Consider the following 24863-nt stretch of genomic DNA (forward strand, 5'->3'; position numbering starts at 1 on the left):
AGGGAAGTTTTTTTTAAAAATATATATATATATATATATATTTTTTTTTACAAATTGGTGCTTTTCACCAGTGTTTTTTTTACTTCCACTCGAGAGGGGTAGTGCTGCATTGAAGGTATTGAAGTACGTGAAGTTAAGAGGATCAAAACAGGACTGCGATTAACGCGTTATTAGGCTTTTTAGTTAATCGCAGAAGTTAACTGATTTAATTGACATATATACAGAAACAGCTTTGTTTTGTGTGCTTTTTGGAGTTGTGTGTGATTAAATTATTGTTTACAGATGGGTGCTCGATTGAGACTTGCTGCCTGCTAGGCTTGGTTAAGGGCAAGGGCAGCAAGTGATTGGCTGTGCCGGTCCTCAATCAGCAGGTGGGCAGGTCTCGACTGAGTGTCCGTCTGACTGCAACGTAATGCGACACAGAGGGGCGCTGCGTATACTTGGGAGGAGAGAGTCCGCTCTGCAGGAACGACAGCTACGCATAACTCTGAAACTGCAAACGGTGCTTGTGAAGGCAATTGTCTTAACTTTTGGCTCCTGATGCAAGTGCGTGGATTAGCTCTGGCCCAGCTCTTGCTCCACATGTTAGACACACTGTGTTTATGTTGTAAAGCGGGTGGCCATGCTTTTTGTCCTGCTGGAGGCATTCGTCTCTGGGGAACAGGGCAAAGCCAACCCACTGAGAAAAAGTCTTTACTATGTTTAAACTTTGTAGATAAGTCTTTACGATGTTAAAACGTTATTTGCGTATTTAAGGGTTCTTTACTAGGAAAATACTAACCAGGGCTGTCGGTATACATCGTAATGTAATATAAAGAGAGAGTGTGTGTGTATGTAGATATGGTTTAAACGTTTAAACCCTGACACCTGCATAGCATTTAAACGTTCATAAAAATATATCGAAAGCACAAACCCTAGACTGTAGGCTGCGGACCACAGTTTGGGAACCCCGACTTGAAGTACATGAAACTTGGTTGGACATTGTATAGCACAAGTTATCTAATCAAATGGTTTTCTGGGTGGTCCTTGAACGATGGAAATCCTTTCTCCTGTATACAATAGTTCGTTTTAAGTATTTCCAATCCAATTAACATGCTGTATTGTTTCAAACAGATAATCCCCTTGCTGTCCCTAAACTGTGATTCATCTGAAACAATAATGTTCACTCAAAACACTATGCTATGGAATATAATGTGCTTGGGTATAATTGGGTCATTCTTGATATATAAAATATTAAATTGTGTGAACTTGCATTGTCTGTAGATTTGTTTTAAAAAGGATGATGAATAATCCAGTCAATGTTGTATTTAGTAAAATATTCTCCATTTGACTGTAATCAGTTTAAAGGTGGAATGTAATAACGCTTCCTTTTCCACATTTATTTCCAGTTAGTTATGTTATTACTTTATCTAGCGAGTGCTTTTACTGGATGCGCCACTCGGGAGCCCCGAATTTTACTTATTTTAAGGTACACATAATGCATACAGTTATTTTATGACTTTCTTCATTTTAAAACCAGTTGTAAAGCTTTTTTGAGCATGCTGAAAGTAAGTAAAATACAAACTTGTTTTCTGATATTAACTGGGTTGCCTTTTAATGTATTTGTACATGTTTTTTTTTTTTGTTGTATTAACAGTATTTCATGCATTGAGTCTTATATGAATATTCGTATTTTGCTCCTTTTCCAGCGTTCTTATTTATCCATGTACACATCATAAAGACAAATTAGTCACTTTTGCTTTGATTTTGTGATAAAACTGGTACTTGTATTGATGTTATTGTTAATCTTTAAACAGTTTGAAGCATTTTTTAGTGTCTTTTGGGCCAACAGTATGAACTTATTTTTCGTATTAACACAGTATTTCATGTGGTTGTTTTGCAATGAAGATTTGTTGCTGGTTAATTTTTCATTGATTGTCCATGCTTACCAATGTACATGTTTTGAGGGTGAACAATAAATATAATATGTGTTAATAAAGATAATACTTATTGCTTTTATTAATTTTAAAATCATGTTGTTTTTTTATTGTGCTGCAAGCCTACCTTAATACACGCTTGTGTTCCGATATTTACAGGGTTGTCTTTAGTGGATTTTACTGTTTTTATTATTATTACAATACAAACTGTTATTACCCACTGACACAACCTTTAATGATGTTGCTGGAATGTTGTAATTTATTTATGTCGTTTCTATACGGCTGTGTGCAGGCAACTTTTTCATGCTTGCATCTGAAGTATTTGCAGTAGTGATCTTACATAATAAACGCTGAGTCTCAAATAGTCGCTAGTCTCCAATAGGCGCCGGGGCTACTGGCAAATATTGTAAATAAACGCCAGGGCGTTTATTTAAAGTTTTATGGTACTGGTATCATAACTACTGTATGATTGTGACCAAGTGGGTAAGTGTGTACAGGTGAAAGCAATGCAGCAGTGCAGAAAAAACAGGCAACAATATTCAGATGCAATGGTGTTTAATGATCTTTGTTTTTCCAAAGTCTGACAGCAAAACAAACAGTAAACAATAATGATAGAAAGTAATACAGCAGTGTGTATTACTTTACTTATAATCCCTGCGTTTGACCCCCAACGAAAAAGTCCCATTCTTTATACACACACACGTAACACAAAACACATACACAGTTTGTTAGTGAGTGAATTAGTGCTTGTGGTGCAAATACAATCCTCTGTGAAAACAAGAGCAGCGATGTTGTCCGGTTTAGTGCTGACCTTTGGTGACAGCTCTGGATTGTTATTTAGACAGCTAACACAAACAAATACAATTTAGACACGACAAACAAAACACTCGCGGTTCACAATACAGGTCTCCTTTAGGTCTTGTTTTAACCATTTACAAAGGAACAGATCACTTTACTACGTCCCCTTTTTATACCCTCACTCATGACCCCTTGGTTAACGAGCGCATCCGCTCCTCCAGTCCGTGGATGCCACGTCATTTCCCGTCCAGGTCATTGAGTTTGTGTACCATAGCTCCGCCCCCTTTCTAGATGTCTGACTTCCACCTAACCCTGGGAATAAACTGTCATGCCATTTAGTCCAGAGTACTCTGTTCCCTTTACACAGCGCCCTCGCAGGTCGGGAGGGAGATCTAACACCAAGAATCATTCGATCTCTGTCACAGTGACATACTTTGTTTTGTAGTTAACTCATGAGAGGAGTACACTTTTCAACTTTAATACAGTGTTGCATATAATGGCTTTGATAACGTTTTGCAAATGAACGAATATCTAAATATGAAAATTCCATGTTTGTCCCTGCACCATGCAGTATTTTCTCATATATTGTAGTGTGTGTGTTTTGTTTATTTTGGAGGATTAACATGTTTAGTAAAAAGCCATCAAGGGCCATACTGTATCAACAAACATTTACACACTGAGTTTTTATTTTATTATTATTTTTTTAAGAAGACTTTATACAGCCTTTTTAGAACTGTTCATTTGATTTTGCAGACCCCGTTTACTGTAGCTCTAGTCCTTACCTAAGGTATTATTGGTGATAGAGTTTGGGTAGTGACTTTATCTTTAGTAAATTGGAAAGTAGTAACATTTGGTCGATAGTAATTGTCTTAACTTTTGGCTCCTGATGCAAGTGCTTGGATTAGCTCTGGCCCAGCTCTTGCTCCACATGTCAGACACACTGTGTTTATGTTGTAAAGCGGATGGCCATGCTTTTTGTCCTGCTGGAGGCATTCACCTCTGGGGAACAGGGAAGAGGGCAGTTAATCTTTATGCCAGAGCAAAGCCTCAGAAAAAACAAACAAAATCCAAATTAATTTCAGGGAGACTAACCCAGGCTTCTCCCCAGGCCTTTTCAGCCGGACGGGCCGCCCAGTGAAGAGGCTGTCGCTGCCCAGCTGAAGAAACCCGATCCGTCCGTCTTGCAGATGCTACTGTGCCTTTAACAATAAGGATTGATTTGCACTTATAGCAGACAAGATCAGTTTTGCATTACTGGGTGAAAAAATAATCTTGGGACCACATGACAGCTGTGTTACACCTTGACACAACATTTAGAGTTGAAAGGGCAGGTTTTCTGTGTTAAGCACTTCGAGAGGCTTTTCTCGTTCTTTTAAACAGTATCAAGTTTTACATCCTGTAGATACAGTATCATGAACTGGCTTATGCTTAGTAAAATCAGAATACGTACTACTATAACTACTGTACAAAACACTAGTTGGTAGAATATGAACTAAATAAATCTTTGTAAAACTCTTTGACAAACCTTTAGATTAGAAATGTGCAGGTCAAACCCTATGGCTAGGTATTGATTGTATTAAGCCCCAAGTGCTGTAGTAAAGGTAGTAAGGTGATTGAAATTATGTGAAACATGAAAACTATATAAAGCCCTGTTCGTATAGAACATGTCAGACCAGTACCAGCTCTGCTACAGCGATATTGTATGCTTCAAATTGTGCAGTGGCTAATCATGTTGAGATTGTTTCTTGTACACTTATTTGTTATTACAGGCACTTAAGCAAATCCCTCACAGCATGATAGAGATAGCTACCAAGCACTTCTAGTATTACTGTACTAGTCAATAAATCCAAATAAAAATAAAAAAGCTTCTAGCCTATAATACATTTCATGAGTTGTGGTTTAAACGTTTAGAATGACATTCTGAGTGCGAGATCCACACTCTCCAAAATTACAGTGTAAGTGTAGTTGCTACTAATAGGTTTTGTGGTTTGTCTCCATTCACACAGAATGCTATGTCAATGATATACCTGCCTTGAAATATTTGTTACTACGACTACTGGCAACAGAAAGAGACACAAATTAGAAGAATAAAACAGGCATTTGAAAGGGCGGGGGAGAGGGGATTCAGTGTACTCGCTAGTGCAGAAGATGTTTGGATGTTCAAGTGACTATGTTAAGGCAAAAGGAACAGAATCTACTGTACATGAATTAGGCTTCAAATGTGGAACGCAAAATGTCAGCCGTGTATTAGACAGCAAGATCCTGTGGAGGAAACAAGAAAGTGACTTAATGCTCGACAGGGATAAGTTTCATAGTGTAATGCCGTATGTGTGGCGGCATACTGTACCATAGGGTTCCAGACTGCTCTGCTGACACTACAGTAAATCATCCCCTGAGGTGGTTCTAGTTAATAAAGTGTGACTGCATTTTACAGGAATAACCCATTCACAAAATATACTGCATAAGTGCAAGCTCAAACTTGGAAAATAAGATGGGGATAACTGCAAGTAGGAATACGTTGAAGGAGAGGTGTGTATGATCACACACTACAGAAACATCATAATATGTACAGCAGTGCCCCATTCTGCTCCTAAAGGAGAACTGAAGCAAGAAAGTGGTGTCTAAATTGCTGTGATTCAGGCTTGCAGGTGACAAGGTGGGGCTAATGATTCTGCAAATAGGAAAGAAGAGGCATTATTGAACTAGCCTGAGGAGAGAGTGCCATCACACTGATACTGTACAGTACATGGCGCAGTATGCAGAGTGCTGCATTACTGATCAATCTTTTACACTGTTCAGTGTGATGTACGGCAATGAGACTGGATTGTGATCACTGCTGTTGGATGCTGTACTTTTCACTTCTGGGCTAGAAAAGCCACTCATGCTGTACAATATGTGCGTTTTAAGGAAATGAAAGCTCCCAGTTTTGAGTGCAGTATGAGCTGACTCATCATCATAAGACCCTGCTGCTATAATTTGCTTAGCATGTTGAGTCATTGCTGCATGTGTTGAAGATACATGTACTTAATGGCGGAATTTGATGTTTAAAAACTAGGTGTGCGTTGTTTTTTGGATGATTATACAGTACCTGTACAGTAGTCGAATTATTCTGATGTTGCTTCTTTTGCAACTCCTTTTTATTTGCTTGGAGATTTAATCTCCTGTAGCATTTCAAGCTACAGTACAGTAACAATGACTTTATCCAAATTTCTTTGCATGCACACTTGACCCTACCACAGGTCTCTTTGTTAGTTACTTTTACAAAAATATTTTATTTCAAATGAAAGAAGAAACCCAGTGATCTCTCATGTGAGCCACACTTCAGTTTCAGTAATTACATTGATGTACTGCAGACTGTTTAACAATGAAATACGATACAATTTGAACAGTGGGTAAAGCTCCACAACTATAGATCTTGCTTGTTTTTAAAATGATTATCACACACTACCAGGCAGGTTCAGGCTCCATTTTGTCTTTTGTACAGTAGCTGTCAGATAGAAAGGAACCTGACAACAATGAAACACTCAAGGAAGGAACTGGCTTTTGAGCTTCTTTATCAGGAAAGCATCAAATATTTGTGCGTCACTGTCTAATTTTTATTTGTAAAGAAAGAAGAATACTGTACCTCACACTTTGTCAGTGCCTGGGGCTAAGCCTTGTTTCATGTACTGTAGGAAGCGTATTTGTTACAAACTGCTTGGCATGAATATGTCTAATTAAACTGACTGTCAGCTGCGAATCATCCTTTGTCTCAGATGTCGGATCTCTGCTATTTGCAGGACACGAGTGTGGAGAGTGACTGCCTTAAGTTGAGTTTCTATCTTGAAATGTACAGCCATTTAGCTCTTGATTGCCTTTAGAGCTGGTTGAAGCCCACAGAGAATGAGGAATAAATAGTACAGTACTTCTAGAAACACACTGTACTTTGGCCTTGAAAAGGTGCCAGTCATGTATGGTACTGTATAATGTACATTGAAATGTGAGTGCCGGGGTTGAAGTGCATCTGCTTGAAGAGCACAGTGTAAATAGATTATATTTAAAATAGAAGACACATCCGGCAGAGGCGATGCTACGTCTTCACTTCCCTTCCCAGATATTGGCAGTGGTTTATTAACTCTAGCAGTATTCAATCATTCATGTGTCCTTTCAGAGGTTTCCATGGATACCCTGGTATCTAAGCATTAGTGGGCAGCTGAGAACATCTCTGTGTCATTCTGAATGTTTAAGTTCCAGTGGGGTTTATTATTATTATCATTTGCCTAAAATCATTTGATTAACATGGTCCCCCTCCCTTTATTGAAAATGTCAAAATATTGTCTACTTTAACGGTATGTTTCATATCTGGAATCCCCCCTTCATGACAGTCTTGACCCCCCCCCCCCCCCCCCCCCCCTTCATGAAAGTCTGCATCCACCCCTGTAACATTCTTGTCAAATTAAACAGGAGCAGATTTATTTTGTGCGCCGATTGTCACTATGGGTTTCCTGTTTCCATGGAGACAAAATTAAACTCCTACTCGGAGGTGTGAAAAAGCATACCCCTCTGAGGTACAATATGGGGAGCTGTTTACAGCACAAGGCAGGTGACAATCTTTGTTCAGTGATCAGAAATAAAGTTAAATATTGAGTCTACTGTGCTGTATCACGCACCGTACTTTGTACAGTAGACATTTTGTTTGCTTCCTGGAAGGTTTTGTTTTGTGCTTGAATCACAATATATTACAAACCACAAAGTTATTAAAAATAAATAAGCAATATACTTGGCCAATTTATTAACATGTGCTATGAAAATGATTAGACTAAACTGTCTAGACAACTGACTTCTCTAATGTTACAGCTTTGCTGGCACGTGGCATGAGTATAAAAATGTAGGCTAAAAAACATCATATACCCGCAGATAAAAAATGATTTTATGCTGCAACATTCAAATATGCTGGATATTTACAATCTGAACACAACTGAAGACCCATTTTCCAGTTCACTGAATAATCAGCTTTCAGAAGACTATGATTTTACAGAATTTACAAACAGGAAATGTTTTTATGTATCCTCATTAGCAGTTATCTAACACAGCAATTTTCTGTTTTTCAGAATAATCCATCATGACCACAGAAACAGGGTCAGACTCTGAGTCCAAGCAGGAACAGGAGCAGCAAGAAGGGTCTGGGCAGCAGCAGCAGCAGCAGCAGCAGCAGCAGCCACCGCCCAAGGAGGTGCAGCAGTTTGACACCGAGCAGTTCCCTGCCGCTGCAGCACACAGCACTCCCGTGAAGAAGGAACAGGCAAGTGAAGGCAGCATCCTGCCACCATGGTCTAGGGTTAAATAGTCAAACTAGATAAGGATAAACAGTCTTTCTTTAAAGTGATTGTACCTAACAAAATCTACTCCATAAATGTTACCCATTTTGCACTTCCAATGTAAAAAGATGCCGGTTTTAGCAACCCTTATAAATACATCTGTCGGTTATTAACAACATTTTCACAGGAACCAGTCCTGTCCCATAGACTTTAATGTTCGTGGATTTCGGATATTAGCAACTGTTTGCCACTTAATGACAACTTTTTTTTACAATTTCCATGGCTACAGCACGCACATGAATACATGAGGCGCATGCATCGCAGCATCTATGTGTCAGTTTTCATAACGCAGCTGTACATTTAGTCTGATTGTCGTCTGTCATCATGGCTTCAAAACGTGTAGACCTTTCTATAGTCTATAAAGTTCGGATTCTGGAGGCACTACGTGAACCCGGTGCTAAGCAAGTACGGTTAGCAGAAAAGTTCTCAAAATCTGTTGTAACCTGCATTTTCAAATTGGCTTTGAAGCTGCACGCAAAATTGAGAGTGATTACAGCTGGAGGCGGCAAATCATAAAAAAACAAACATTGGACAACTACTTCTTTTATTATTATTATTTATTTCTTAGCAGACGCTAAATGATGCTTCTGTATTAAATGTAAGTACTGTATACCAAGAGTGTTTACTGTTTAAGGATATTGATAGTACATTGTTGTAGTACTATGTGTACAGTACAGTACTGTGTATACATTTGTTTCACACATCCGTGTAGTATTAGTAAACAGTTGTTTATTCTGATAGTTGGTGTTTTTCGTGTTTATTTTTTAACACTGTAATGAACCAAGACATGTATTTCAGTGTGCTGTTTCTACAACTATAGTATACATTGTTTTTCCATATACATACACTTGAAAAATGTGGCTTTTCACTTAATAACAACGTTCAGTTAATAACAACTTTTTTCTGTGAACCGAGAGGTTGCTAATAAGCGGCATCTACTGTACATGCTTACTAAAACTGCGCATTTGAGACCTATATAATGAATGGGTGTTCATGGTAGAGAAAATTTGATGGAACTATTTTATTAGCTACAATTATTTTTAAGAATGCTGTACTGCAGCATGTTGCAGACCTGGTGGGGTGTAAATGACACATCCTGTCCACTGTAAAGACATGCACTGTACTAATAAAAATATGTATCTAGCTTTATCAATATTTATTTGTTTTTCAACTAAGTAATATCATTCATGATTTACATGTCAGAGGAAAACTCTCTTATTTTACAGATTGTCTTAAATCAACATTTCAACTAAATTAAGAATAGCTGCTTTAACGTTCAACTGCATGGAGGCCAAGGAAGATAATCCCACTCAAAATGCTATATCAGTCTAGTAAAGATAACTCCACCACTCAGGTTTTAAGTACACATGTATAAAAAAATGGACTTTTTCAGTTTCCGTACTTGTAAGATTTTGAAAGTGTTTCATTAGTTCTATTTCTGTATAGATATGTAGTGTTGGACAGGATACACTTTCTCTTTTTCTGAAAAACTGCCTATTTGTTCACTTGTAGAACGGGGACAGAGACGGAGAGGTAGAACCTGGTAAAATTGAATACCAACAGTTTGAAGACGACAAGGCCTCTCAAAAGTCATCTTCAAGCAAACTCTCCAAACCATCTCCTCTAAAAGTGGTGAAGAAGCCCAAAAACATGCAGTGCAAAGTCACTCTGCTGGACGGCTCAGATTACTCCTGTGTGGTGGAGGTAAGTAATATTGTTTAATCGTCATTTCCTCCAGGCAATCATACTATTATACTTTTATGGAATGTCATGCGGATCACTTCATGCATGGGAAAATACCTCACAATACCAAATTTACACTACATACTATACAAGTGCTGGTGTCTTAGATAACACTAAGACAAATCTGCATTATAACAAATATAACTTTGAAAGCAGCAGATAACATTTTTAAATAGTAATGCAGAATAAAGATTATTTGTTGATGCTCGGTTACGTGTGTTGTAGAATATTGTTTTTGGACTGTGCTAATGGATAGATGCAGTAGCTTACTTTGGGGATATTTTTCAGGGACCGGATTAATTTATAAAAAAAACTTGTCTGATTTAGACTAAACCTTAGTGATTGCTGGCTAAATTAATTTAGTTAAGTGAGGATTTTCTGTTCTTCAGTGGCTTTTTCTTTGTTACAACTGGTTTCATCTGGCCTGAGAATGAGCAGCTCTCTGTCCTCAAGAGGAGTTTAAATTATTAGTTTTGCTGATTAAATTGGGAGATGAGACCGATAAATCAAAAAACATTGTGCTGCAGTGACTAATCAATCAGATCGCCTCATATCCTGTTCTATGGGTCTTGAGTAAATGTCAAGCTCTGTCTGATATTTAGTCTGCCTTTTTAACTACAATAGCCTTTTCTTGGTTAAGTATATTTAAACCAAAGCAGTGGTTTTACAGCCGTGTATTTGCTTTGAAGCGTTGCATAGTAGACCTATGATGAATCCAAAGAATGTTCCAGCTGAGCTTAATGCCATATTATATTTGAATAAAGTACGTGAGGCATGTCTTAATTAACAAATATAAATCATGTGGATTTCCTTAAATAGCATACGTACATAGTTCAGTGGGTTAACTTGCCATTTAAAAGCTGATAAACAAAGTTGCTTTTTATTAATTTGTAAGCATTAATTTTTCTGAACTAATGGCAAAAAAACAAAACAAAAAAAAGACCTTTTTGTTGAACTGCTTCAATGTTCTGCAAGGGTGAGAAGATTTCCGACTATTAATTATCCTTTGACAAGCTCTTTCAGTAGACAAGGGGTTCTCAAAGTGAGAGGAAAGGTGTCACAGAAAGTTTGAGGGGTTGCAAAACCACTACCTCACAATTAGACATACTATGCTTTTCAGTCATATTCTTGTCCATGGGACAAAATGCTAGAAAAATCTACTTGTTCTTCTTAAAAATCTACTTGCCCCCTCACCGTCCCACAAAACACACACAAATAGAATATAATTTTTAAAATCTAGCTTTTATTAAACAATAAACAATCAATTAGTGATTAATAATAATTTTAGCTTCATGAAATCAAATAAAGAAAAAGTAATTCAGAACATACTTGCCAAAACTGAGCCCATCTAATTTCTGTGCATTAGGGCCTATACAGTGCCGTGAAAAAATATTTGCCCCCTGTCTGATTTTCTGCATTTTTGCACATTTTTCACATTGTATTTGGTCAGATTTTTTGTGTGTTGTAGTAGTATATAGAGGGAGGCTGAGAGAAAAAAAAATACACCAAAGTTTGGTGCTTCTTTCATTTGTTTGGTGTGCAAGGTAATCAAACATACAATGTTCAGGTGTGAAAGTTATTGCCCCCCCTTGTTAACTCGACCCAATTAAAGGGATAATTAGGGTCAGCTGTTTGAGTACTTTGGTTAACAACCAGGCCTAATTTGGACCAGCCCTGCCCAATATAAATCTGACTAACTTTGGCCCTTACTATTAGAGTGAAGTTGTCAGCACAGAGGTTCCAGAGCAGGGGTGCCCAATCCTGGTCCTGGAGGGTCCATGCCCTCCTGGTTTTTGTTCAAACTGTACACTAAATTGATTAATTGGACCAATTAAGCTTCTAATAAGGGCTTGATTGGTCCAATTAGGTAATTTAGAGCACAGTTGCAACAAAAGCCAGGAGGGACATCAGCCCTCCAGGAGCAGGATTGGGCACCCGTGTTCTAGATTCACATCATGCCACGAACAAAAGAAATTCCTGAAGACCTCCGGAAAAAAGTCTGGAAAGGGTTACAAAGCCATTTCTAAGGCTCTGGGTCACCACCGAACCACAGTCAGAGCCATATTGTCCAAATGGAGAAAGTTTGGGACAGTAGTGAATCTTCCCAGGAGTGGCCATCCTGCCAAATTCTCTCCAAGAGCAAGGCATAAAATTGTCCAGGAAGTCACAAAGAACCCTAGAACAACATCCAGGGATCTGCAGGCCTCTCTCGCCTCAGCTAAGGTCAGTGTTCATGACTCCACCATCAGAAAGAGTAGCAAGGCGGAAACCATTGCTCACTAAGAAGAACATGAATGCTCGTCTCAAGTTTGTCAAAAAGCACCTGGATGATCCCCAAGAGTTCTGGAATAGTGTTCCATGGACAGAGGAGTCAAAAGTGGAACTTTTTGGCTGACATGGGCCCCATTCTGTCTGGCAAAAACCAAACACTGCATTCCACAGTAAGAACCTCATACCAACGGTCAAGCATGGTGGTGGTAGTGTCATGGTTTGGGGATGCTTTGCTGCATCAGGACCTGGACACCTTGCTATCATTGAGGGAACCATGAATTCTGCTCTGTATCAGAGAATTCGACAGGAGAATGTCAGGCCATCCGTCCGTGAGCTGAAGCTGAAGCGCAGCTGGGTCAATGACAATGATCCGAAACACACAAGCAAGTCTACATCAGAACGGTTGAAGAACAAGAAATTTAAAGTTTTGGAATGGCCTAGTCAAAGTCCAGACCTAAACCCCATTGAGATGTTGTGAAAATCATTCAGGATCTGAAATGAACAGTTCATACTCGAAAAACCCACAAATGTCACTGAGTTGAAGCAGTTCTGCATGGAGGAATGGGCCAAATTTCCTCCACGGTGCTGTGAGAGACTAATCAATAACTACAGGAAGCGTTTGGTTGCAGTTATTGCTGCTAAAGGTGGCATAACAAGTTATTGAGTCTAAGGGGGCGATTACTTTTTCACACAGGGGCATTGGGTGTTGCATAACTTTCTTTAAGTAAATTAAATATGTATCACATTTTTGTGTTATTTGTTCACTCAGTGTCCCTTATATCTAAGATTAGGTTTTGATTGAAGATCTGATAACATTCAGTGTCAAAAAATATGCAAAAATGCAGAAAATCAGACAGGGGGCACATACTTTCACGGCACTGTACATGGCAAGTCAGACTTCACACACTAGACCGATAGAGATACCTTTTAATATTAGTTGCAGCATTTCAGTATTTTAAGTTTCGGTTTCGATTACTGTACATGATTTTAAAGAGCAGCATTACCGGAGAGCATACTAAATTACTTTACATAACAAAAAATGCTTACCAACCCGAAAGAAAAAATATATATCTTTACAGAAGATGTTGATGAGTTGACAGATCTGATGGTGAACCTCTTCACATTACGCACCCGTCAAACAATTTGAAGTAAAATGAAAACCATACATGATACTTAACACGTTCTTTCTGATCATACTTCCTGAGTGTTGTGGCTACCACTGATAACTTTTAGGTAAGTGATCACTAATTTACACTTATGGAGACATTTCTAAAGAAATACATTTCCTAGTACATTTTAAATCGTATTTTTTACATTCAAACTAGGTAATCGTATGGTATATTTTATCATAGAGTGAAAACGTTATTCTCTTAATGTGTAGATTTTCAGCTATTTAGAAAGGTATAATACGGTATGCTTTTGGTGGATATTTTGTCCTGATACACAAGCTGAAAGTCTCATTTAGGTCAGTCAGACCTCAAACAGGTAGAATGTTCACCAGAGCGGAAGGGTTAAAGGATTGGTTTCTAAACTACATTACCCACGGTGATTACGCTTGTTACGTTTTGGTTTCCTATGCTGCCACTGGACAAAGAGAAATTATTATTTTTTGTGGCCGTTTCTGTGGGCATTGCGCTCTCGGTCTCACAGCGCAAAGTTCTATTCAAAATAATAAGTCAATCTATAGCTTTACAAACATACTGCCAATCACCTGATTCTTATGTAGCATTTTAAAAAATAAATAAATTGCTAAACCGTTACATATAAAATAGTTTATAGGTTTTTGTAATTGTATTATGTTAAATATTCTTCTTTAGAGCTGGTGGTCAAACTTTACTGGGTCCTACTAGAGACAAAAGGCAATGCAGGCTTCTCCCCAGGCCTTTTCAGCCGGGCCGAGCAAAGTGGCTGTCGCTGCCCGGCTGAAAAAACCTGATCTGCCCGGCTGAAAAAACCTGATCCGCCCGTCTGTGCCTTTAACAATAAGGATTGATTTCGCTTCTAGCAGACGAGATCACTTGCGCGTTGCTGGGTGAAAAAAAAAAAATCTTGGAACCACATGACAGCTGTGTTACGTCTTGACACAACATTTAACCAATCAGAGAGTTGAAGGGGCGGGTTTTCTATGTTAAGCACTTCGAGAGGCTAAAACGTTAAAAATGACTGCTAAAAAAATAACCGATTATTTTCAAAGCAAAAATAGTGACAAATGAATGCAGGGGTCAAAATAAGCCGGCGATCAGCGCAATCCACCGCCTAATACTATATTTGCACCGGCTACTTTATTAAAAAAATATTAAGATTATTTTCGCGTATTATTATTCAGTCCATTTTTTTTGTTGTATTATTGTACTGTAAGGTGATATATAGTACATAATAGCTATACATATGCACCAAAAAAAAAAAACGCGTATTCCTTTTGTTGTGATATTGTAACAATATGTACCCAGGTGCTTGTGAGAGAGATATTGGGTGTTCATGTATAGAGGCTGTATGCCATTAAGAAGAAAGGCGTGATGGGGTATCAGCTGAACACTTGTCAGTTGACATACAAATGCTTAAGTGCAGAGGTGCTGGATTATTACACTCCGGTTTCATGTACAGTTATGATAGTGACCAAACGTGTGCGAGTAATGTTGTGTAAATAAAAAGGTTAAAATGAACAGTTGCATTCAAAAAATGTAGAACAGCGAAAAACTAAAATAGACGTTCATTAACAAAATGCCCTGAAAACTTAAGATAAAGAAAACAATTTAAATGAAGCAATAAGCTCAATAATTAAGCTAAAAAGGAAGTGCAAAGGTTACCTTTTTTTTGTGAACTACATTAAACCTATGTTATCCTTCCCCAATAAAAAATAGTAATGAAAAAGAAAATGTAGAACCTAAAAAAGCACAACCAGATATAGTCAACAAAAGACAGCACATTTTTCAAATTCTTTGTCGTATTATATATTTAAGCTAAGGCAAGTTTATTTTTCCATTAAAAGTGCTCCTGGCTATAATGTTCTGCTGCCTGGCTATACTGAATTCCTGGGGAGAACCCTGCACTGTAATAATATTGTTGCATTAATTTATTAACTGTACTCTGTATATATTTTACACTTTTTTTTTTTTCATTTGTATGTGCGAGACTTCTGCAGTTTAGAATTGTCAGGACCTTGCGTGACTCCCTAGAAATCTGCAGGAGTTTTTCTAACAGAACGTTGAACAAAAGAAGAAAAAAAGTACTTGTACGACGGTAAATGCTAGTAAATGCTGTTGTACCTCACACAAATTTTGTTGTCCCGGGTGTCGGGCCATATGAATTGCACACCACTGCATATAGTAATAGTTTTTTGCAAAAGGTGTCCAGAATAGAAAAACTTGATTGGTTTGTGCCTAGCTATCTGTATAACTATATAAAATCCCACAATATATTTAACAGCTATCAAATCTAAGACAGGACAGATCTTGCAGTATGTGAACGTCACCTGGGAAAATTAGTCGTTTTATATGAGCAAGGAGAGTTGGAATAGACTGGTTCAAACCTTAATCTGACTGAACACTTGGCTATGTATAACTGTTCATCACTCCATGTACTGTCATGTAAACAATGTCCTGCAAGGAAACACCCAGGGCCTCGTATTTGTATATTATTTGTTCATTTAGCTGACGCCTTTATCCAAGGCGACTTACAGAGACTAGAGTATGTGAACTATGCATCAGCTGCAGAGTCACTTACAATTACGTCTCACCCGAAAGACGGAGCACAAGGAGGTTAAGTGACTTGCTCAGGGTCACACAATGAGTCAGTAGCTGAGGTGGGATTTGAACCGGGGACCTCCTGGTTACAAGCCCTTTTCATTAACCACTGGACCACACAGTGCCAGCAGTCTGCTCCAGCTAGGACTGACCTGCATGATGATTACACTGCCCCATTTTTCGGTTTGGTATCAAAAAGAAAACTAGACAATTGTGTTCTGCCCTAACCATGGATGGATCAGTTTATTTAACTGAGATAGTTTTAGTTGTTAAAATTAAAACTGTTTAGCTTCACAATGTTTCCTGATTTTTATAATGCTTGATCTGCTTTTGAAACAAAATTGCTCTTTGTTCAGGTTTTAAAATAGAGAAAATTCTGTTTGAAAAGTTTAATAGCGCCTACATTAATTGTAGGCTCTGCCTTAACTGTATATTTCATTGACAATCATGGACACAAGTTAGCAGCGGCGTCTTTAATATTCAAATACTGTAATTATCTTGGTGGCTGGTGGCTGCACCTTGTAAGAGTGAGTGAGTCTTTTTTCCTGGGTCTTCTTGAAAATCAGTCATCAAGGATTTTTTATGACTAAAATAATAATAAAAAATAAATAAATAGGTTAATCGTGCATTTTATATGTGGGTCACCTTGGATAAAGCAGTGTGTCATATTCAAATTACATTTAGCTCAGAATATAGAAAGATTAAACTTTCTCTTTTTTTGGCAAGATTGATTGATTAATAAATAATTTTAAGAACAGCCATGTACATGTCGTTGGGTCAGCACTGCAAGCCCTGGTTAACACCACCTAATTATCGCCCGTCGGTGATGAAATCCCCTGCGTACAGAAGCTATATGTTGCACTTATATTTTTGGAATATGGAAAGCTGATTATCTTGTCTATTTGTCATGAAACTGGGTAGTAACATTTTAAGATTGAGTATCGGATTCTGGGGATATAGCAGGGTGTCTGTCCTTACATAGGTGTATCTGGAGAATCGCTTATCAAATTGTGACATTTTGAGGCAAACATTTTATTGCTAATTCTTATTGACAGAAGGGCTTTAGGATTGATTAAATTAAGTGATTTGGAGCAGTGTGTGTTTTTTATTCCCCTTGTGCTTTCAGTTAAATGGCCTGTGCCAGAGTATAACGAAATAAAAAATATTTCTATTTCCATAATTCTACAAGAAATAGTCAAGTAGTGTCGAGGTAGTGAAACAAACTTACATTGGGTCTGGTTGATTTATTGGACAAACGGATACACAAGTCTTCACTAATTTAGTATTCAAGATCCAGGGCATGAAGTTAAGGTCATGAAGGGCAAGGCAATATTGCCTTCGTTGGGCATGAAATTTCAGGAGCTCCAAGGCAGTTCTAGGGGGGCAGAAAGGCAAAATATAAGTCCAACCCAAGGGCACCCAGGCAATTTCATACTCATTCATAAAACAACAAAAAATTAATACAGAGAGCCTATTATATTTATGAAATTTGAATCCAAACAAACACAAATCAATGTTTTCTGAGTGATTCACACACTAATTGTTACAGAAATAAAATATAGGTCACTTTTCCATTGTAAAAATAAAATGGTACAGTATAAAGAAAAACCCAATTTAAAAACTTAATGAAAAAATACAAAGGGTAATTTGGCAAAGAATAAGTATTCAGGGTATTTTTTTACTAAACTCGGTCAGCCTGTCAACAACAGCTAAATATAGCACTTGTCTGTGTCCTGTAATTAAAGCTTTTTTAAAATCCTCTGTCCCATGTGTTTCATAACTTAGGGTAAGCAAATTCAACTGGATTTCATGAAACGTTATCCGCTGGTGAGGCGAACATTTAATCAATGCATTTTTAAATGCTAAAAATAGTATTCTTTCAGAAATTGAGATTTTCACAGAGAATTGGATATTGTTATTACACGGCACTGGTTTAATTCATGGAAATCGTGAAATCCATGCTCACTGTGAAAAAATACAGCCTTAGTGATACAACAGCACAAATAAGCGAAATACAGATGCTCCCCGGGTTACGCAAGACCCGACACAAATTCGACCTTACGCAAAAAGTTCCATAAGGCATAAATAAAATTTTCGAGTTGCGGAAAATATTGCTTAGCGTACGGAAATGCAAAGTAGTGTGGTGTGCAGAGGAATACAGCAGTAGCATCTCCTACAAGGGAAGGCTTTGCGCTCTCACAGCCTCTCAGTCTCGTGTTCTTATTGTTTGCAATCGGATACTCAATCGGCATTGTGTTATTTCAGTGATACTGTATTTCTGTTATTTCACCCTATTATTTCATTCAAATCATGACTGGAAAGCGACCAAGTGATAGCAAGAGTGCAGGACCAGTTCGTAAGCGAAAGAAGATTGATATACGTATCCGATATTGATATACAGACGTGCTCAAATTTGTTGGTACCCCTCCACAAAAAACGAAGAATGCACAATTTTTTCTGAAATAACTTGAAACTGACAAAAGTAATTGGCATCCACCATTGTTTATTCCATATTTAATAGAAATCAGACTTTGCTTTTGATTTTTTATTCAACATAATATTGTAAATAAGAAAACAAATTAAAATGGCATGGACAAAAATGATGGGACCACTGCAATCAAACGTTTTCTGTAGCTCTCAATGAGACTTCTGCACCTGTTAACAGGTAGTTTGGCCCACTCTTCCTGAGCAGACTGCTCCAGCTGTCTCAGGTTTGATGGGTGCCTTCTCCAGACTGCAAGTTTCAGCTCTTTCCATAGATGTTCGATAGGATTCAGATCAGGACTCATAGAAGGCCACTTCAGAATAGTCCAATGTTTTGTTCTTATCCATTCTTGGGTGCTTTTAGCTGTGTGTTTTGGGTCATTATCCTGTTGGAGGACCCATGTCCTGCGACTGAGACAGAGCTTTATGACACTGGGCAGTACGTTTCGCTCCAGAATGCCTTGATAGTCTTGCGATTTCATTGTGCCCTGCACAGATTCAAGGCACCCTGTGCCAGGCGCAGCAAAGCAGCCCCAAAACATAACCGAGCCTCCTCCATGTTTCACTGTAGGTATGGTGTTCTTTTCTTTGAAAGCTTCATTTTTTCATCTGTGAACATAGAGCTGATGTGACTTGCCAAAAAGCTCCAGTTTTGACTCATCTGTCCAAAGGACATTCTCCCAGAAGGATTGTGGCTTGTCAGTATGCATTTTAGCAAATTCCAGTCTGGCTTTTTTATGTTTTTCTTTCAAAAGTGGAGTCCTCCTGGGTCTTCTTCCATGGAGCCCACTTTCACTCAAAAAGCGACGGATGGTGCGATCAGAAACTGACGTACCTTCACCTTGGAGTTCAGCTTGTATCTCTTTGGCAGTTATCCTTGGTTCTTTTTCTACCATTCGCACTATCCTTCTGTTCACTCTGGGGTCGATTTTCCTCTTGCGGCCGCGCCCAGGGAGGTTGGCTACAGTTCCATGGACCTTAAACTTCTTAATAATATTTGCAACTGTTGTCACAGGAACATCAAGCGGCTTGGAGATGGTCTTGTAGCCTTTACCTTTACCATGCTTGTCTATTATTATTATTTTCTTTCTGATCTCCTCAGACAACTCTCTCCTTTGCTTTCTCTGGTCCATGTTCAGTGTGGTGCACACAATGATACCAAACAGCACAGTGACTACTTTTCTCCATTTAAATAGGCTGAATGACTGATTACAAGATTGGAGACATGTGTGATACTAATTAAAGAAACTAATTAGTTTGAAACATCACTATAATCCAATTATTTATTACCTTTTCTAAGGGGTACCAACAAATGTGTCCAGGCCATTTTAGAATATCTTTGTAGAATAAGCAATAATTCATCTCTTTTCACAGCTTCTTTGCTTTATTCTATGACATACCAAAGGCATGGAAGTATACATGATAAAATAGCTTTTAATTTCATCACTTTTCAGGAGGAATGAAGCATTATTTCAATGAGCTGTAAGGGTACCAACAAATTTGAGCACATCTGTATACATCGGGGAGCGTATGTAGAAACTCTGTCAGGCAATGGAGAGTGCTCTGCATCACAATGATGAACAGCTGTGGAGTGATGAAACAAACATTTAGCTATTTGGTCACGCCGATAGTGTTACATTTTGAGAGTCTGGTGAGGCGTACAAAGAAAAGAACACCATACCTACTGTCAAGCATGGAGGTGGTAACCTCCTTCTATGGGGCTGTTTTTCCTCTAGTGGCACAGGAAATTTAGTTCAATACATGGTAAAATGGATTCCATAGCATACCAAAAGATATTGGCCAATCATCTAAAACCCTTCACTACAAAACTTGGTTTAAAGCGCATCTGGACGGTCCAACAGAACAACGATCCAAAGCACACATCAAAATCTACTTCAGAATGGTTAAAGAAGAATAAAATCAAGATTCTGGAATGGCCTAGTCAAAGTCCCGAGTGCTACAGAGACACTGCCAGTGTTAATGGCTTTTTAGCTACACTGCGCTGTCGAATTGGCAGGAGCCTTTTTGACCGAAGAATATTCCGAATGTCTCTATGATGTTGGTGTGTTTGCTTTGCTGCACTGACAACGAAGGCTACTGTTTTTTCTTCTTGTTAGCAGGCAACTGCAGCCCGTCTGTTTTACAGTGCATGCTTGCAGTTTGCGAGACTTTTTTAGGTCTTTACCTGCACGCCACTTGTCCTGACCTGCCAGTACCAGTGACTCGCTCTGCCGGTACCAGTTGGTACCAGAGCCGGTAGCACAGCTTGTACCAGTCTGTACCACAGCCTATACCCTGGTCAGTACCAGAGCCTGTACCAGTTACTGGTCAGCACCAGTTGGTACCAGAGCTTGTACCAGTGACCTGTTCAGTACCACAGTCGGTGCCTCGGTACCAGTCGCTACCAGAGCCGGTTCCAGTGACCAGGTCGGTACCAAAGTAGGTAGCAGTCACCCTTATTCAGTGCTCGAAGTAGCGACAATTTTAGTCACCATGGCAACCATTTTCCTCTTTTGGCAACCTGTAAATATTATTTTAGTCGCCTACAGGCCCACGTTAAAAAGAATACAGCTTTTTAGTGCCTATGTCACAGGCACATCTGTCCATACAGATCGTTATGTTACTGTATGTGGAATCCCTAGACTAAAAAAAAAACCAGGAAAATGCATCTAAATATTTTTATCACGATTTTCACTACATCCGTCTAAATGGAAGTGGCAAACTGATCACTTAACGTGCACGTATTTAATTATGTAAATAGGTAAGCTTCACAGCCTACAAATACTGTACAATCAGAAATGTTTGTTTTCCTTTTGCATGTTTTTGTCCTGGCATTAGGAGGCTGTGTGGTCCAGTGGTTAAAGAAACGGGCTTGTAACCAGGAGATCCCCGGTTCAAATCCCAGCTCAGCCACTGACTCATTGTGTGACCCTGAGCAAGTCACTTAACCTCCTTGTGCTACATCTTTCAGGTGAGACGTAGTTGTAAGTGACTCTGCAGCTGATGCATAGTTCACACACCCTAGTCTCATATCTTGTAAAGCGCTTTGTGATGGTGGTCCACTATGAAAGGCGCTATATAAAAATAAAGATTATTATTATTATTACAGGACAGCACAAATAAAATTTTAACAACAATTCATCTTTTTTCTTCTGTCCTCGTAGAAGTTTTTTTTTTTTTTTATTTACATATTTCCGATACAGCATGTTGTACATTGAGAGGTTTCCTGGCTTTATGGAGTGCCTTCTATCGTACATTTTACACTAGTTGCGTTGGTAAAGTTGAGTGCTTTCACTTAAGTGAAAAATCGCAGACACGTCAACAAAAAATTTATATATTGCAAGTCACAGGCATTAAAAAAACCAACAAAAAACACGGTATCCATGATACCTGTGACAAAATTCCATCATCATCATAATAATAATAATAATAATAATAATAATAATAATAAATAATCTGCTTATTGATAAAACCCATCCCCGCACTTCCAAAGTGTTACAGTATTGTGGTTATTATATTTTAGATTTGTCTGTGTATAAATTATAATTACTGTAAGTACAACTATGTTTACCATGAACATGCTAGCTGCTGATGGTTCTTGAGATCCATCTTGGCAGCTGCTGATGTACAGCAGCCAGACACTTTTCTCGTCTATCTAAGCTTAAAGTTTAAACGCCGATTTGGCAATTAAAAAAATGACAGCTTCTTGTCTTTCATACAGTCGTGATAGTGGCATCCCACAACCACACAACTCCTTGTCATTTTGGGAAAATGACTTATACAGTGTACGGTAGTTACAGTTAAAAGCATGTCAATTACAAAGGGAAACTGTCTGACAGCTGTTTGTTTTCAGCAGCTCCGAGGCTATATGCGTGCGCACCAACTTACCCAGAGGTCCGCGCAAACCTATTAGAAGATTAATAAAATGTCGTTGAACAGACAGCATAAAATACTCTTTTGTTTCAAAGACTAAGAATGTTCCACCAAAATCTCTAAGCAGCATCAATACAAACGAAGCCAGTCTTCATGTTCAACGAAAAGTTCACATGAGATTTCACCCATCATGGTGCCAACAGTTCAGCTGATTAGTTAACGAATCTGCGGTAATGTACTGCAGTTATTGTAAGCAAGCTTAGTAACGAAATTACTGTTCACTATTACCTATTCTAAAGTTTGTTTTGGACTACCTTTTTTTTAAATGTGCAGAAAAACAAATCTGCAAAAGTATTACATATATAGGCTATGGAAATAAAATATACTTAAAGATGCACATTATTGTTTAAGTTAAAAATGTATACATTAATATAATATTATTTTGAACAATAGTTTTTATTTATATTTAATAAACTTCAGTGCAGTTATGGGCAACCATTTTCTTTTTCTGGCACCCATAAAGAAAAAAAATAATTGCCTAAAATAAAAAGCTTGCTTCGAACACTGCTTATTGGTACCAAGGTTGGTACCAGTCATCTGGTTCATCAGGATCGTTACCAGTGACTCAGTTCGGTCCGGTTTGACACCAAGACTGTTACCAGTGCTTTTTTTGTGTACTCAGTTTTTAGCACCAGTCAGTCAGTTCTTGTGCACATACATTTCACGGCCGAACTGTTTTTTCAACCTTACACCATGCCTGGGTTTCACCTTTGTGCTGGCTGCAAGAGAAACATTCCAGCAGAGGATAAGCACAACAGGTGCAACCACTGCCTGGGAAGGCTCATGCACAGTTTGTGCTCATTTTTCTGGACACTGGAAAGCAGACTGGCCCAGGGACCGATGTCTTACGGGCGCAGCATGACTCTCCTTCATCCCCTGTAGTGCGGTCACCACAGTCCCCACTCCCTGTTACACCAGGAGCTAGGAAATGACTCCTCTAGTGGTAGGAGCAGGACTAAGAGTCTGCACTCCTCTAAATCCTCCTCTTCATCATCTCCCCCTCCTCCATCAAGGAAGAGGAACAGGAGCTTTTTTTTTTATTATTGATCCACTTTAAGTCCTGGGGTAGTTAGCCATACACCCTTTTTGGACTACTGGTGGTAAATGCTGAGATTACCCAATGAGTGTAACCTTGCAGCATATACACTGCATGAGGGTTCCCCTCTCTACTGTGGACTATATGCCATGGACCCTTATCGGTCCCCGGCCAGAATGCTAAAGGCAGTTTATCTTACTTTAAGCACATCTGCCGGTGATGTGTCCTTCATTTGCGATGGCTTGGTATTGTATCCCATACTTGAAAGGGAATGTTAGGTTATTATCATAACCCTGGTTCCCTGAAATAGAAATGTAACCAAGGTTGCTGCGTTCACTCTTAATGGAACAGGCCTGAAAAGAAAATGGCGCTGAGCCTTAATGCGTCACACATATTTATCTCCTGGGGGCGGAGACGCATACAGGGCTCTTAATGGATCAGCTTTGATGTAAGTGCTCAGGTAATTTGGGGTGTAATAGATTATATCCCATTAGGTAATGGTTACATTTCTATTTCAGGGAACCAGGGTTATGGTATGTATTTTTTATACCTTTTTTGAATTTGCCATGCGATTTTCCAATAAAATGACACCTCCCACAAGTCTGTAGCACAAACCGTTTTGGATGAAAAGGTTAGTTAACGTTAAGGAGGGGGGGGGTACCCATCAACCACATTTTGACCCCTTTACCTGATCACTCTAAAATCTCTTAATTTGAGTTTGTTTGCCTGAAACAACCCCAAGAACCAAGTTTGGTGTAAATCAGAGAGTTGTTTTTAATTTTTTTTATTTCACTAGACTGAATGCTATGGTGGCAGAAAAAGCACTAGTACATTATGATCGCTGTACCAAGGTCTTGGAACCAATATACTTAGAGGGGTTTTAGCAGTGCATTGGATTTAGGCAGATTAGTATTGGCTTTAGATTGAGAGATCAAAAAGCATTAAAATGTGTTGTCCTGAATAAAGTTGTTGATGCCATTGGCCTTCACTGTTGTATTCGATTCTGTTCATTGGTTGTACTGCAAGTCGCCAGAGAAACTGTCCTCTCATGTAGTATGGGTGTAATCCAATTCGGATCATCACTACTATGATGCAATCAGAAAGAGCACTTATGTGAATGTTGTCCCCTTCTGGACTGTTTCAGCCATTGCTACAGTATGTATGTGATGTATCCTGGTAAAAGCATGCCAGGGAGCTTTAATTACATTTAATGGATATCTGATACTGCTAAGTGGTATTGTATGCTAAAGTTGCAACTCATAATATTTCTACAGTAAGCTTTCAAAACATTCAGGAACTTTAAAGATACTCAGAATGGATTGAGCGAATGCACAGCTGGTTTAAACCTGATCTTGTTCTGAATTTGAAACGTTCAACCTGCTCTTTTGGAATTCAGTCACATGTTCTTAACCAGATTAAAGCAAAGCTAGAATAAAAATAGTTATTTGGGTCACCTCAATTCAGCCTTTCTATCAGCTTCTGCTTTGGGAATATACAGTACCTCTAGAGTTGTCATTTTAAAGCTTTGGGATCTTATCTGTATGAATTAACCTTTTTTTTTTTTTTTTAGTGGCTCAATTTT

The 24863-nt window shown here is 38.5% G+C and overlaps 1 protein-coding gene across 29 annotated transcripts in view; it reads left to right on the plus strand.

The window, feature by feature from the left end:
- Positions 1–24863, plus strand: part of LOC117399461 (band 4.1-like protein 3) — a 75140-nt gene that overhangs the window by 11284 nt on the left and 38993 nt on the right. For all 29 annotated transcript variants that reach the window (XM_059022510.1, XM_059022504.1, XM_059022507.1 and 26 more), the window contains exons 2-3: positions 7805–7995; positions 9584–9775. In XM_059022510.1, the coding sequence (XP_058878493.1) occupies positions 7816–7995; positions 9584–9775 (372 nt within the window). In that variant the 5' untranslated portion in view covers positions 7805–7815. The remainder of the gene's footprint in view (positions 1–7804; positions 7996–9583; positions 9776–24863) is intronic.

The sequence above is a fragment of the Acipenser ruthenus genome, chromosome 4, assembly GCF_902713425.1.
Source record: "Acipenser ruthenus chromosome 4, fAciRut3.2 maternal haplotype, whole genome shotgun sequence".
NCBI lineage: Eukaryota > Metazoa > Chordata > Actinopteri > Acipenseriformes > Acipenseridae > Acipenser > Acipenser ruthenus.